Below are 11,990 nucleotides of genomic sequence, written 5' to 3'. Positions count from 1 at the left end.
TAAGCAGCCGAGCCCACATCTAAATAAGTCACTCGCCAATCCTGAGCCACTCCAGAATTCTGAACATATAGGCCCACTCAATCTGATCAAAGGCTTTTTCTGCAGCCAAAACACAGCTCGATAAGATCTGGCTGACTTGGAGCTAAAGAAAGAACATTCCAAAAAGTATGTGAATTGTCCATAGGATACCTTCCCAAGATAAAGCCACTGTGATCCCGATGCACCAACATAGACATATACCGAGAAAGCCTAACCTGCAAAATGTTTGCATAGGTCTTGCAATCCATGTTGATTAACAAAATGGGTCTGTAACTCTCCACTTTAGAATGATCACGCCCTAGTTTAGGGATTACCACAATCCGCGACTCTGCAAATCCTCTACAGTTCCTTCCCCTGACAACAGAGCCTGATAATACTGCCTCAAGTAAGGAACCATCAAGTCCTGGAAGGCCAAATAAAACTCCACTGTCAATTCATCTGGCTCTGGCACTTTCCCTCTCGACAAGGCCTTGATGGTCCTCCAGATCTCGTCCTCTCTTGATAGGAGCCTTAAGTTCCTGTAGGGTGAAGCATACTCCAAAGATCCACTAGTGCCAGTTTTGTCATAATGGAAGAAATGACACCGCTGGATCTTGTCTGCCACTCAAACCTGTTGAATGGCTATCCAAAGCAACATCCTGTACCTGATTAAAATCCCCACCCATTACCATATAACCCACCCCAAACTCTGCATTCCGTGTGGCTAACTCCTGAAAAAAGTTAGGTGAGTTCATATTCAGTGCATATACGTTAACCAGCACAAAGGTTGCCCCCTGGAGCTTACATTGAACAGACACTCAACGCCCCTATCAGAAGCCTTCAAGGTGATTTTGTAGTGCAGGTGCTTCTGCATCAAAATTAGCACCCCATTACGCTTCTCAGCAGCAGGGGAGAAAGCAACAACCCCAAAGAATCATCACCAAACCCCTCAGAACTTCCTGTTACAGAGAGGACGCTTTGGGCCAGGTGAGAAGCAGCACTGTTTTCAGTGCAGCTATGAGCAGGGAGAAGAAGCCATAAAGGAGAGGGGAGACACTGGAGTTCCGTGCCTGGAGAGGTCAGAAGAAGTGCCAAAGACAGAAAGAAAGATGCAGACCATAGTGGGGGTGAGGCATGGGAGAAAGAGGAAGCAGAAAAAAGAAGACAGAAAAATATGCAGACCACGGGTGGGACGGGGGACATGGGAGAAAGAAGAAGCAGAAAAAAGACAGAGAAAGATGCGAATCATGGTGGGGGAGTAGGAGAAAGAGGAAAGAGAGATGGGGGATAGGCAACTATTCGGGGAATTATTGATTTCGACAAAATCAGGAAGGTAAGGGATAGGAGGAGGGAATTGGGGAAATTGGAACAGTGTTGCATAGAGGCTTTTCAGTCTGATATGCTCAGTTGCAAAAAGCAAAGTATGCCTACAATGCCTTATTGAGTAAGAAGCTGGGGCAGGCAATCTATATGCACAGGTCTCTATTATTCAGAAAATAATAAAGCTGGACATCTTCTGGCACAATATCTCAAAAGGTGATGTAAGGGGTGAGTGTCCTGGGTAATTTATGAGTGGGGTGGTGAATGTTAGTAGAGCTGAAATTGTCTCTGAGTTTTAGGCCTTTTATGAGTCTTTGTACTCCTCAGAAATCATTTTTTCTAGAGAGACCATGGAAACATTTTTGCATCGGTTGGAACAGCAAGAGAGGGTGGAAATTGGAGATGCTGGAAATTGGAGATGGAAGGATCAAAAGAGGGAGATGGGAGGGGAGAAACTTGAACGGAAACAATGGTGATCATGAATGGAGGGTAGGGTGGAGATAGTTCCCATGGAGGGGAGTGAAGAATAGGATAAGGGAGGGGATGAGATGGTGCCCATGGAGGGTAAGAGGGGGATGAGATGGTGCCCATGGAGGGTAAGGGGGGGATGAGATGGTGCCCATGGAGGGGAGGGAGGAGATGGTGCCTATGGAGTGGAAGGGAAAGAAGGAGATGGTGTCCAGGGAGGAGATGCCCATTTGAATTGTGTGATTAAAAATTTTAATCATGCGATTCAAAATTGCAATCAATGTACAGCCCTAGTTTTTAGTAATTTTTTTTTTTATTGTTTGTAATTCGTGATGCTTGTATAGTTTTTTTATTCTTTTGTATCCCGCCTTGAATCTTAGTTGGAGAGCTGGTGGTTTATAAGTCCCCTTTGTAATATAATGTAATATGGTGTATTTAGATTTTTAGAAAACTTTTGGCAAGGTCCCTCTTGAGACTCCTGAGGAAATTAAACAGATATGAGATAGGAAGCAATGTTCTGTTGTGTTTTGGGACCTGGTTAAAAGAGAGAAAACCGAAAGTAAATGGACAGTTCTTGCAATGGGTATATGATGGAGTGCCAGAGGGATCTGGTACTTTTTAACATATTTCTAAATTATCTGAAAGTGGGAATGAGACTGATCTTAATCTTCCTCAAAGTTTAAAAATACACGAGGGAGAGAAACTGTATATGAAATTAAGGATGGCTCTTGCCGTTTTATTTCATGTATTGAGTTGCAACATTTCATTTAATTAAAACATCCTTACTATTACTTTTTTGCACAACAAAGGAGCCATGGCAATCTAAGCAATTTATAAAAAATTGTACTTTTGATGTTTCTTCTGCATATTACTGCTGAGAGTAGGATGCTGCTTGCTTTGATCAAGGAGGGGCAAGAAGTTGTTGCCACTATTGGTGAAATTGTGGGGACCAAAATGAAAGGAGTGTAGTGGAGCAGTGGAGGAAAATAAATGCTAGCTCGAGGGAGGATTGGAGGATAGTAATTAGTGAGGGGAAGTGGAAGACAAAGTAGTGACTAGAGAGAGAATAGGGGAAATAGAAATCAGTGTGGGAAGGGGCGTTTTGGCTAGAGGGAGGATAGATGGACAGACAGCAATCAGATATAGAGAAAAGGCAGAATAAGTGGCAACATGGGTAAGACGTTTGAAGAATGATGAACAGAGGAATAGCAACCAGTGGATAAAAACCCATTGATCTGCAAGGTTTTATGATGCCAGGCTAGGAGCCCACACAAGATAGCCATGTTTAGGTACCCTGGGACCCTCACTAGCTGTTTATGGGTCCTTTTTACTAACATTAAACACAGAAGTACCCTGCATCAATTTGTAACACTTCTTGTTTAATACAAAGTACCAGAACACAAACACACACCATATACAGATAAGGTACCCACGGAACTCACTCATACAAGCCTTTCATACCGCCACCCCTCACTAATCGCACTTTTAATCACATGTGCTCTAGCATTCCATAAATATATTTGACAGTACATGCAATTAAATACATAGAGCACAATCCATTTTCATTGAAGGAAAAATAACCATGTTAAATAATCCAACTGATCAACACCAGTCTTGAATGTCAACACCGCGCTAATTCTCCAGCACTGTTCTGTGTGGACAGTTCTCCTTCCACTAGTGCACAAACCCTAGTGTTTTAGCAGCTTCATAATAGGATTTAGCTCTCAACTTCAGATGAGCGTTCCCGGTAGCGCTCATCAAGCTGCATAGCGCCACAAAGGAAGCATCTTATGACGTTCACATGAGTGAGTTCCGTGGGTACCTTATTTGTATATGGTGTGTGTTTGTGTTCTGGTACTTTGTATTAACCAGTAAGTGTTACAAATTGATGCAGGGTACTTCTGTGCTTAATGTGGTTATTACTTGTACCCTAATATAAGTAGTATCCCCGATAGTGTAATAGATTGGTATCCTTTTACTAAGTCACATAAGCGTCTATGTGCGCCAAAATGGAGTTACCGCTCGACTACCACGTGGCTCTTGTAATTTCATTTTTGGCACACATCCGATACGCGCAGCTGAAAAATAATTTTTATTTTTGGACTCGTGTATCGGACATGCGCCAAGTGGCATGTGATGCGCATAGGTCATTACCGCCCAGTTACCACGTGAGACTTTACCGCTTGGTCAATGGCTGGCGGTAAGGTCGCAGACCCAAAATGGACGCACGGCAATTTTGATTTTGCCACACATCCATTTTCGGCAAAAATGAAAAAAAAAAGGCCTTATTTACAGGCATGCTGAAAAATGGTTTGGCGCACCCAAAACCCGCGCCTACACTACTGCAAGCCATTTTTCAGCGTACCTTAGTAAAAGGACCCCCTATGTGTCTGTCTTCAGGACATACCAAGTCAGAATACAGAGGAGGTACACATCATCTGATTTTCAGCATCTCCCTGGGATGGCTGCAATGGCACTGCCTACCTTTATATAAATCAGAGACCCCTAATGAGAGTGTAGTGTGCTGTGTTAGAAGCACTGTGTGTTCAGGGCTCAGCCCATGGGCCTCCTGTATTATTTTTGTGTCTTATGTGTTCCAGTTTGTGTGCAGTGTGAAGTCAATGCAATAGGACAGAGCTTTTCCTTAGTCCTCTGCCAGTTGAGCTCTATGCTAAATCTTTGTTTCCTTAGCGTCCCTCCGGACCGGACCAGGATTGGACTGATGGGTTGTGCTCGCCTACCAGCAGGTGGAGACTGAGAAAAAACTCTGACTCTAGAGAGCCAATAGAAGCCCTGGCCATGTGACCTTAGCCTCAGTATTTTCTCAGTCTCCCAGCAGGTAGGAAACAAGCCCTTTAGTCGCTCTCTTTCTCTTTTAGAGGTTAATAATAAGAACAACAATGCTACTTCTTCTTCTGTGCCTAGGAATTCTCTGTTAGACGCTGGTCAGATAGGGATTTCTTTTCCTTTCTTTCTTTTACAGCCTCTGGGGGTGTTAAACTCGGGTGTCCCCGAGTCCCTCCCCCCTTTCCTCCCCATCTCCCATACGTAGCTGGGAAGGGCTACCCTTGGGCCTCCTGTATTATTTTTGTGTCTTATGTGTTCCAGTTTGTGTGCAGTGTGAAGTCAATGCAATAGGGCAGAGCTTTTCCTTAGTCCTCTGCCAGTTGAGCTCTATGCTAAATCTTTGTTTCCTTAGCGTCCCTCCGGACCGGACCAGGATTGGACTGATGGGTTGTGCTCACCTACCAGCAGGTGGAGACTGAGAAAAAAACTCTGACTCTAGAGAGCCAATAGGAGCCCTGGCCATGTGACCTTAGCCTCAGTATTTTCTCAGTCTCCCAGCAGGTAGGAAGCGAGCCCTTTAGTCGCTCTCTTTCTCTTTTAGAGGTTAATAATAAGAACAACAATGCTACTTCTTCTTCTGTGCCTAGGAATTCTCTGTTAGACGCTGGTCAGATAGGGATTTCTTTTCCTTTCTTTCTTTTACAGCCTCTGGGGGTGTTAAACTCGGGTGTCCCCGAGTCCCTCCCCCCTTTCCTCCCCATCTCCCATACATAGCTGGGAAGGGCTACCCTTGGGCCTCCTGTATTATTTTTGTGTCTTATGTGTTCCAGTTTGTGTGCAGCGTGAAGTCAATGCAATAGGGCAGAGCTTTTCCTCAGTCCTCTGCCTGTTGAGCTCCATGCTGAATCTTTGTTTAACAAATTTAAGGCAGATTTAAAAACCCACCTTTTGTTTTGGCTTTTGGAGAGTGAGCACAGCTGTTGTTGTTGGATGTTCTGCAGTATGTCTGCTGCTTGTCTCTCCTGCTCTTGTCTAAGCCAGAGGGGTAGCCAGACATGGTATTTTGGGTGGACATGGGCCCAAAGTGGGTGGGCACACAATTTCCCCTCCCCCTGCACTTTCACCCCCCACCCCTGACTCTGCACTAGCGACCCCCAACAAATAAAATACCTGAGCTGGTGGGGATCCCCAAGCCCCATCAGCTGGAAGAGTTCCTCCAGCGGCCAGAACACGTCAATCCCCTAGTTGCTGCAGTCAGTGCCACTATCCACGTGCTGCTGCTGCTGCACTGGCCTCTTCCCTCCTGCACATGCTCAGTTTTCATGCATACACAAAACTGAACCGAGCATGTGCGGATGGGGGGTGGTGCAGCTGCAATGCATGGATAGTGCCACCAGTTGAATTAAGTAGGGAAATGACCTGTTCTTGCCTCTGAAGGACCTCTTCCAGCCAGCAGGGCTTGGGGATCCCTGCCAGCCATAACAAAGTTGCCAGAATTTTGGGTAGGCCTGAGCCCAAACTGGATGGGCCCAGGCCCACCCATGGCTACGCCACTGGTCTAAGCTGATGTGTATTTTCTCTGTCCTAAACATAATTATGGCATTCCTTTCATCACTCATTAATAGTTTGTAAACCACTTTGCAGTGCCTTTACCAAAGGTATATCAAGTCCTGAGTAAACAAATTCAACCAATGGGACCGGGGCGGAGAAGCCATACTCAGAAGCTGGACTACATAGAAGGTCCAGTGTACAAGATTATCATCTTAAGAAGAATCTGGATCCCAAACAGGAGGGACTGTGCATTTGACTCAGAAGATAATAGGTTTGTCCCAGAATCCTCAAGGACTCCAGAAGACTAAAAACTACTGAAATAAATCACAGACACAGATAGAAGAGCACTGACCCTTTCAGTGTTTATTCAATGTCATACAACCAAAAGACAGAAAGATTTTTTCAAAACAGTATTTGTTTTGCCCTTAAGTTTGATAAAGAGAGTTGGAGTATCTTGCATCTGTTGCTGAGTTATCTTTTGGAGGGACTTCTAGGCCAGGACCTTGAAAGGAAATCCCTCCCCCTCCCTTTCCCTAGAGAGAACCTGCTCCCTAGTAGAAGAGTGTTCATGTTGAGAGCAATGAGAGGGGAGGACCAAGAAGAAATAAGTGTTCAGTGGCTCTGGGCTGCGAAGATGTAAATCCAGCAATGGACCACCCTGTGACCGGGACATTCCCTTACATATATTATTTTTTTTTATTTTATGTGTGTGTTATAGTTGTATTTCATTAAATTTAGAAGAATGACATTGGAAAGAAAGGGAAATGGGACTCGATATACCGCCTGTCTGAGGTTTTTGCAACTACATTCAAAGTGGTTTACATATATTCAGGTACTTATTTTGTACCAGGGGCAATGGAGTCCAGAGTCATAAGGAGCTGCAGTGGGAATCGAACTCAGTTCCCTAGGATCAAAGTCCACTGCACTAACCACTAGGCTACTCCTCCACTTTACGGCATCTTTACATTCCCTGCTCACCTTACATTGTTGATTGTTACATCTTTGCCTTGTATTACTCGTTGGTTTTGTAGTTTTATTGTTTACATTAAATACTCTTCATATATAGCAAAATAACGGTGAATAACAGAGAAGAAAGCTTTACAATATGGCAGTGAAGAGATGGAAATATTCAAAAAAAACTTGTGGACAGTAGATGCCAATAGAAGAAAACAACCAACTTGTTGTTCTTGTAAAGACCGTAACTCTATCATTAGTTTGTAAAAGCAAATCCAGGGCCAACAAATCAGTGACTAATTACTATATATTCTTCAGTTGTGCAAAGTGTACTGTATTTAGAGTAACAACAGGCCTGAGTCACTAGATGGCACTGTCAGTACAGACTTGCAGAATATTCTTCTTTAAAACTTAAGACCTTTCTTTTTAAAAAAAATTCTTTCCAACCCAACAGATTGTTGGAAAGAAATTGTGCTTTATAAGAGGTGGAAAAGCCAAGGTCTGTGTCTGAAGGCAAAATAACTCTACAACAATTTAACAAAACAGGACAAAAGGTGGAGTGGGAAAAGGCACACTGAGTTTGAAAATAGGCTCAATCAGATTGAGGCTTCCAGAAAAATAAAGTCCTGAAAACAAAAAAAAAAAACCTTATGCAGCCAGCTTAAGTACAATAGAAACGTTGATAGACTGAAACATAGCAGTTTGGAAATTGGTCTTTTCAAGCTAACAGATACACCCTCATTTTCTTTGTTTTAAATTTTACTGTGAAACCTATTGTCTAAACCATACAGCTTTCTTAATGGTCACTGTGTATGGTGGCCCTGGTGATAGAACCCTTTGCTGCCACCTAATGGAGGAGAACTATAGCAATACGTTTTGCCTTTGGACAGTGGCACCCTGTGGTTAAACTATGAAATCCATCCTTTCGAATCTGTTGACAGTGACGTCTAATGGTTAGATGAGGCTTGACAAATTTTCTTTGAATTTAGGGACCCAGCCTAAAATCTTACCCCCACCCCCAATATTCAATTGTAACAATTAGCACTTAGTCAAAACGTCATCCACCATGGTGACTTATAAACTGGATATTTAGTGCCAGTAGCCAGCACTGAATATCCAGCACAGTAACACAGTAAATGACGGTAGATAAAGACCTGTACGGTCCATCCAGTCTGCCCATCAGTACTATCCAAAATTGCTATCTGGTTATTAGCCATATTCATACTGCTAACTAGACAACTAACCAGATAAAGTTAGAACAGCCGTTTTGCTGTCCTAACTTTATCTGAATAGTTATCCAGTTAGAGGTCGCAATATGATTGCTTATCAGATAACCTGTGGCTCCACCCATGGACCACTCCAGCAGTCAGAGGAAATATTTATCAGCACTCATAGGAGCCAACTTTTCAAAATTATTGGGGGTGCTAAGCCCAATGGAAATGACCCCTCCCTGGACACTGACAAGGAATTTTCTCAATATTGGGGGTGCTCAAGCACCCACAGAGCCGGCTCCAATGTCAGCACTATCCCGATCACCGGCACTTAGCCAGTTAGCAGCACTTGATAACCGGATCGATGTATGTGTCTTTGAATAGCAACCCTTTAAAAGCTAACTGCTGAGATCCTTATTACAATGCCAGCCCCTCCTCCCAAGGTCTATCACAGCTCCTTTAGGGCCTGATTTACTGTTTTTCTATTTTGAGCCTAAGAGAAAAGAAAGCTTAATAAATCAGGCCTGTAATGTTCCACTACACAGTGTCAGCCCCCATGCTGTCAACAGCACACTGATGATCCTCTGATAGCTGCATCTAAGGCAAATGCCTTTTTGATTCACATATCACCATGACCCGGGTCTCTACCAATTTGTCTCTCCCCTGCACCCTTTCCAGTCTTTCTGTCTGTCACTCACCTGCACCTTTTCCTCACCTAGTCTCTCTCACTCCTCTGGGCCCTTCCCTCATTTCTCTGCACTTTGCCATCACCTCTCTCTCCCTTTCCCTCTCTGTCTCTCGTGCCATCACTCTTTCTATATCCTCTCTCTCTCTCTCTCTTGCTTGCACCCTTTCCTTACCCAGTCTATCTGTCTATCTCTCTAACCCCTCTCGCTTCCCTGCAAACTTTCTTCACCCAGTTTTAGGATCACCTTTACCTATGGGTCCCCTAAAGCTGGGCCCGGGGTAGCTGCCACCTTTGCCATTTGTAAAAGTGGCCCGAGTAAATGTTTCATTTTCCTTTTAGGATAGCACATAGCACTCTCACAAGCTCTGGTTGCTCAATTATCAAGAGGGTTTTCCCAATTTGTGCCCCTAAGAGAAAGCCCTGGACAATAGGTTTCTTTATACACCATCTTCCATTTGTTGCTTCCATAGCTGTTGGTTATTTTTAATTTCATGCTCTGCACATATCATTCAAATGCAAATGCCCCTCAGTCTTCTAGTTGTTTCACTGTGCAAGTTCGTTCAAATACTGCAGCATATAGTCCATTCTGCCTAAAGTCCTCTGCAACTTGTTTCGAGTGCCGTATTTTGGCAGACAGTGCTTCAAAAATATCACTCTGATCCACCGCAGTAGCAATCCTGTAAATAAATTCTTCTGAGGATTCCAAACCTCGGAGGCCAAGGTTAACGCCACAGCCTGCAAGAAAACAACAGGTGTATACGTGACATTGTGTTAACTGACAACCTCTCGGAGTGTTACCTGGGCACTGATTGATGCTTAGGTCTTTATTTTCAAAAGAGATGTGTCATAGGAACAAACTGGAATAAGCCATTTGGGAATCAAGCCCAGTGGTGTGCAGGAGCTGGCTTGCACTGGCTCATGAGAGCCGTTTGTTAGTTTTTAAAGAAGTTTGGGAGCTGGTTGTTAAAGTAGCTACTTTAACAACTGGCTCCCAAAATTTGGGCTTGGGTGACTCGGGTCCCCTCCTGATGTCGACGTCCTCCTCCTCCTCTCCTGTGACTTGAGCATCTTCTATCCCCACTGCCCCCCTACGCAGCACCTCTCTGCGTGTGCTCGCTGTCTTTGTCCTCCCCCCCCCCCCCGCACCTCCTTGCTTGTCTCTTCTTTTGTCGCAATTATTTTTTTTTAAGCAGTGCTGGCACACGTCAGCAGGTACAGCCTGCTTCAGCCAATCCCAGGGACCTTCCTTCAGCCCTCGGGGGCAAGACAGGCTGAAGGAAGGCCCCTGGAATTGGCTGAAGCAGCCTGCTCTTGCTGATGTGTGCCAGCACTGCTTAAAATAATCGTGGCAGAAGAGGCAAGGAGGTGCGAGGGGAGGACAAAGAGAGCAGAAAGGTGCTGCTTCGGGGGGGGGGGGGGGGGAGTGAGGGCAACGAGGGAAACAGATATTGCATCTTAGGTGGGGCAACAAGGGACCAGGTACTGCATCGGGGGGAGGGGCAGAGGTGCTGCATAGAGGGGTAAGGAGGGAGAGAGGTCCTGAATGGGGGAGGCAAGGAAGGAGAGGTTTTGCATTCGGGGGAGGGGGGTGAGAAATGGAGATAGGTACTGCATTGGGGGGGGGGGCAATGGGAGAAAGGTGCTGCATGGGGGCAAGGAAGGAGAGAGGTGCTGCATTTGGAGGATGGGCAATGAGGGAGACAGGTACTGTATGGGGCGGCAAGGAGGGAGAGAGGTGCTGCATGGGGGGGGGGTAAGGAAAGAGGTGCTGCGTGGGGGGCAAGGAAGGAGAGAGGTGCTGCATTCTGGGTGTGCTGTCACATGGCAGGGGGCATATGGACACAAGAAGTTTGTTGGACATGGTACGAATAGGAACAAAGAGATGGAAGATGCTCAACATGGCGAGAAGACAGGGTGATGCTGGGTCAGATAGATAGGAATGCAGAGAGAAGATGGACTTGAAGAGAAAGGAAGTGCCAAATGGACAAGCAGACTCTGATAAAACAGTTAAGAGAAGAAAGAGGAAAGCAGAAAGCATGGGACCAACACAATAAGAAAAATAAAATGACCAGACAACAAAGGCTGAGTAGATTGCTACCTTTACTACACTCAAGCTAGAGAATAAAGTAAATGGAAGGGTATACAGTAATGTAAGCAGGTTACTACCCTTGTTCCTTCTGGGTATCCTGGCTTTAAGCATGGAGACCTGGGAGGTGAATCTAAGGAGAAATAAGTGCTGAAGGAATAGAATCAAGACTTAAGCCGGTTGCCACCCTTAAAGTCTATCTGGGTGTCCTGAATTAAAGGATATAGGGTGAATGTGTTTGATGGGAGCAGAAAGGAGGAACATAGATCAAATGATAGATGGGAGTGTACAATGTATGCCATGGTGTTATGGTAAAGAACATCTAAATAAGTGTATAACAGTGACAAGAGAAGGTGTTGGGCATAATGGTGATTATGGTTGAACAAAATGTTGATGTTATTAAATGTGTTTGATGACACCTAAGAGAGAAGGGGGTGGTACATTTTGGCCCTTGAGGACATGGGAAGATGGTTTCCTGTGATGAAACCAGGAGAGTCATCTTTTATTTACTGGGGGGAGAGTGTAATCCCCCACTATATGGAGATTACTGAGTGGTGTTGGCTTCACTGGGGGAAGAGAGTGGTATGTTGCTGGGTGGAAGGGAAGCCCTGCCCAAGAGAAGTATTCATGGAATAAGTTGCAGTGGGAAATGTTTCTAGTAGGTGATTGACAGCAAAGGTGGAGTTTGAAGGTGATAAAGTTCTTGCTTGTTGGAGAATGAGGTCATTGGTTGCCTTCACCCCTGCCAGGACCCTAGGAGGAGAGGGGGTATCTTGGAAAGGCTAGATAACCTAAGTCTGGATCAAGGGGGAATTCTGGTGGGTGGGCAAGGGGAGCCCAGCTTGAGAACAGGCCAGAGAGTACAGCCCAGTGAGGTGCAGCTCTGGACAGACAAGGAGGTCAAATC

The 11,990-nt window shown here is 44.9% G+C and overlaps 1 protein-coding gene across 3 annotated transcripts in view; it reads right to left on the bottom strand.

Annotated features, from left to right (window-relative positions):
- Positions 1-7,024: 7,024 nt before the first annotated feature.
- LOC115470887 overlaps positions 7,025-11,990 on the bottom strand; it is a 73,079-nt gene continuing 68,113 nt past the window's right edge. For all 3 annotated transcript variants that reach the window (XM_030204497.1, XM_030204499.1, XM_030204498.1), the window contains one exon: positions 7,025-9,732. In XM_030204497.1, the coding sequence (XP_030060357.1) occupies positions 9,524-9,732 (209 nt within the window). In that variant the 3' untranslated portion in view covers positions 7,025-9,523. The remainder of the gene's footprint in view (positions 9,733-11,990) is intronic.

Source organism: Microcaecilia unicolor, chromosome 5 (genome assembly GCF_901765095.1).
Source record: "Microcaecilia unicolor chromosome 5, aMicUni1.1, whole genome shotgun sequence".
NCBI classification, from domain to species: domain Eukaryota; kingdom Metazoa; phylum Chordata; class Amphibia; order Gymnophiona; family Siphonopidae; genus Microcaecilia; species Microcaecilia unicolor.
This window is presented reverse-complemented; position numbering and strand designations above follow the sequence as displayed.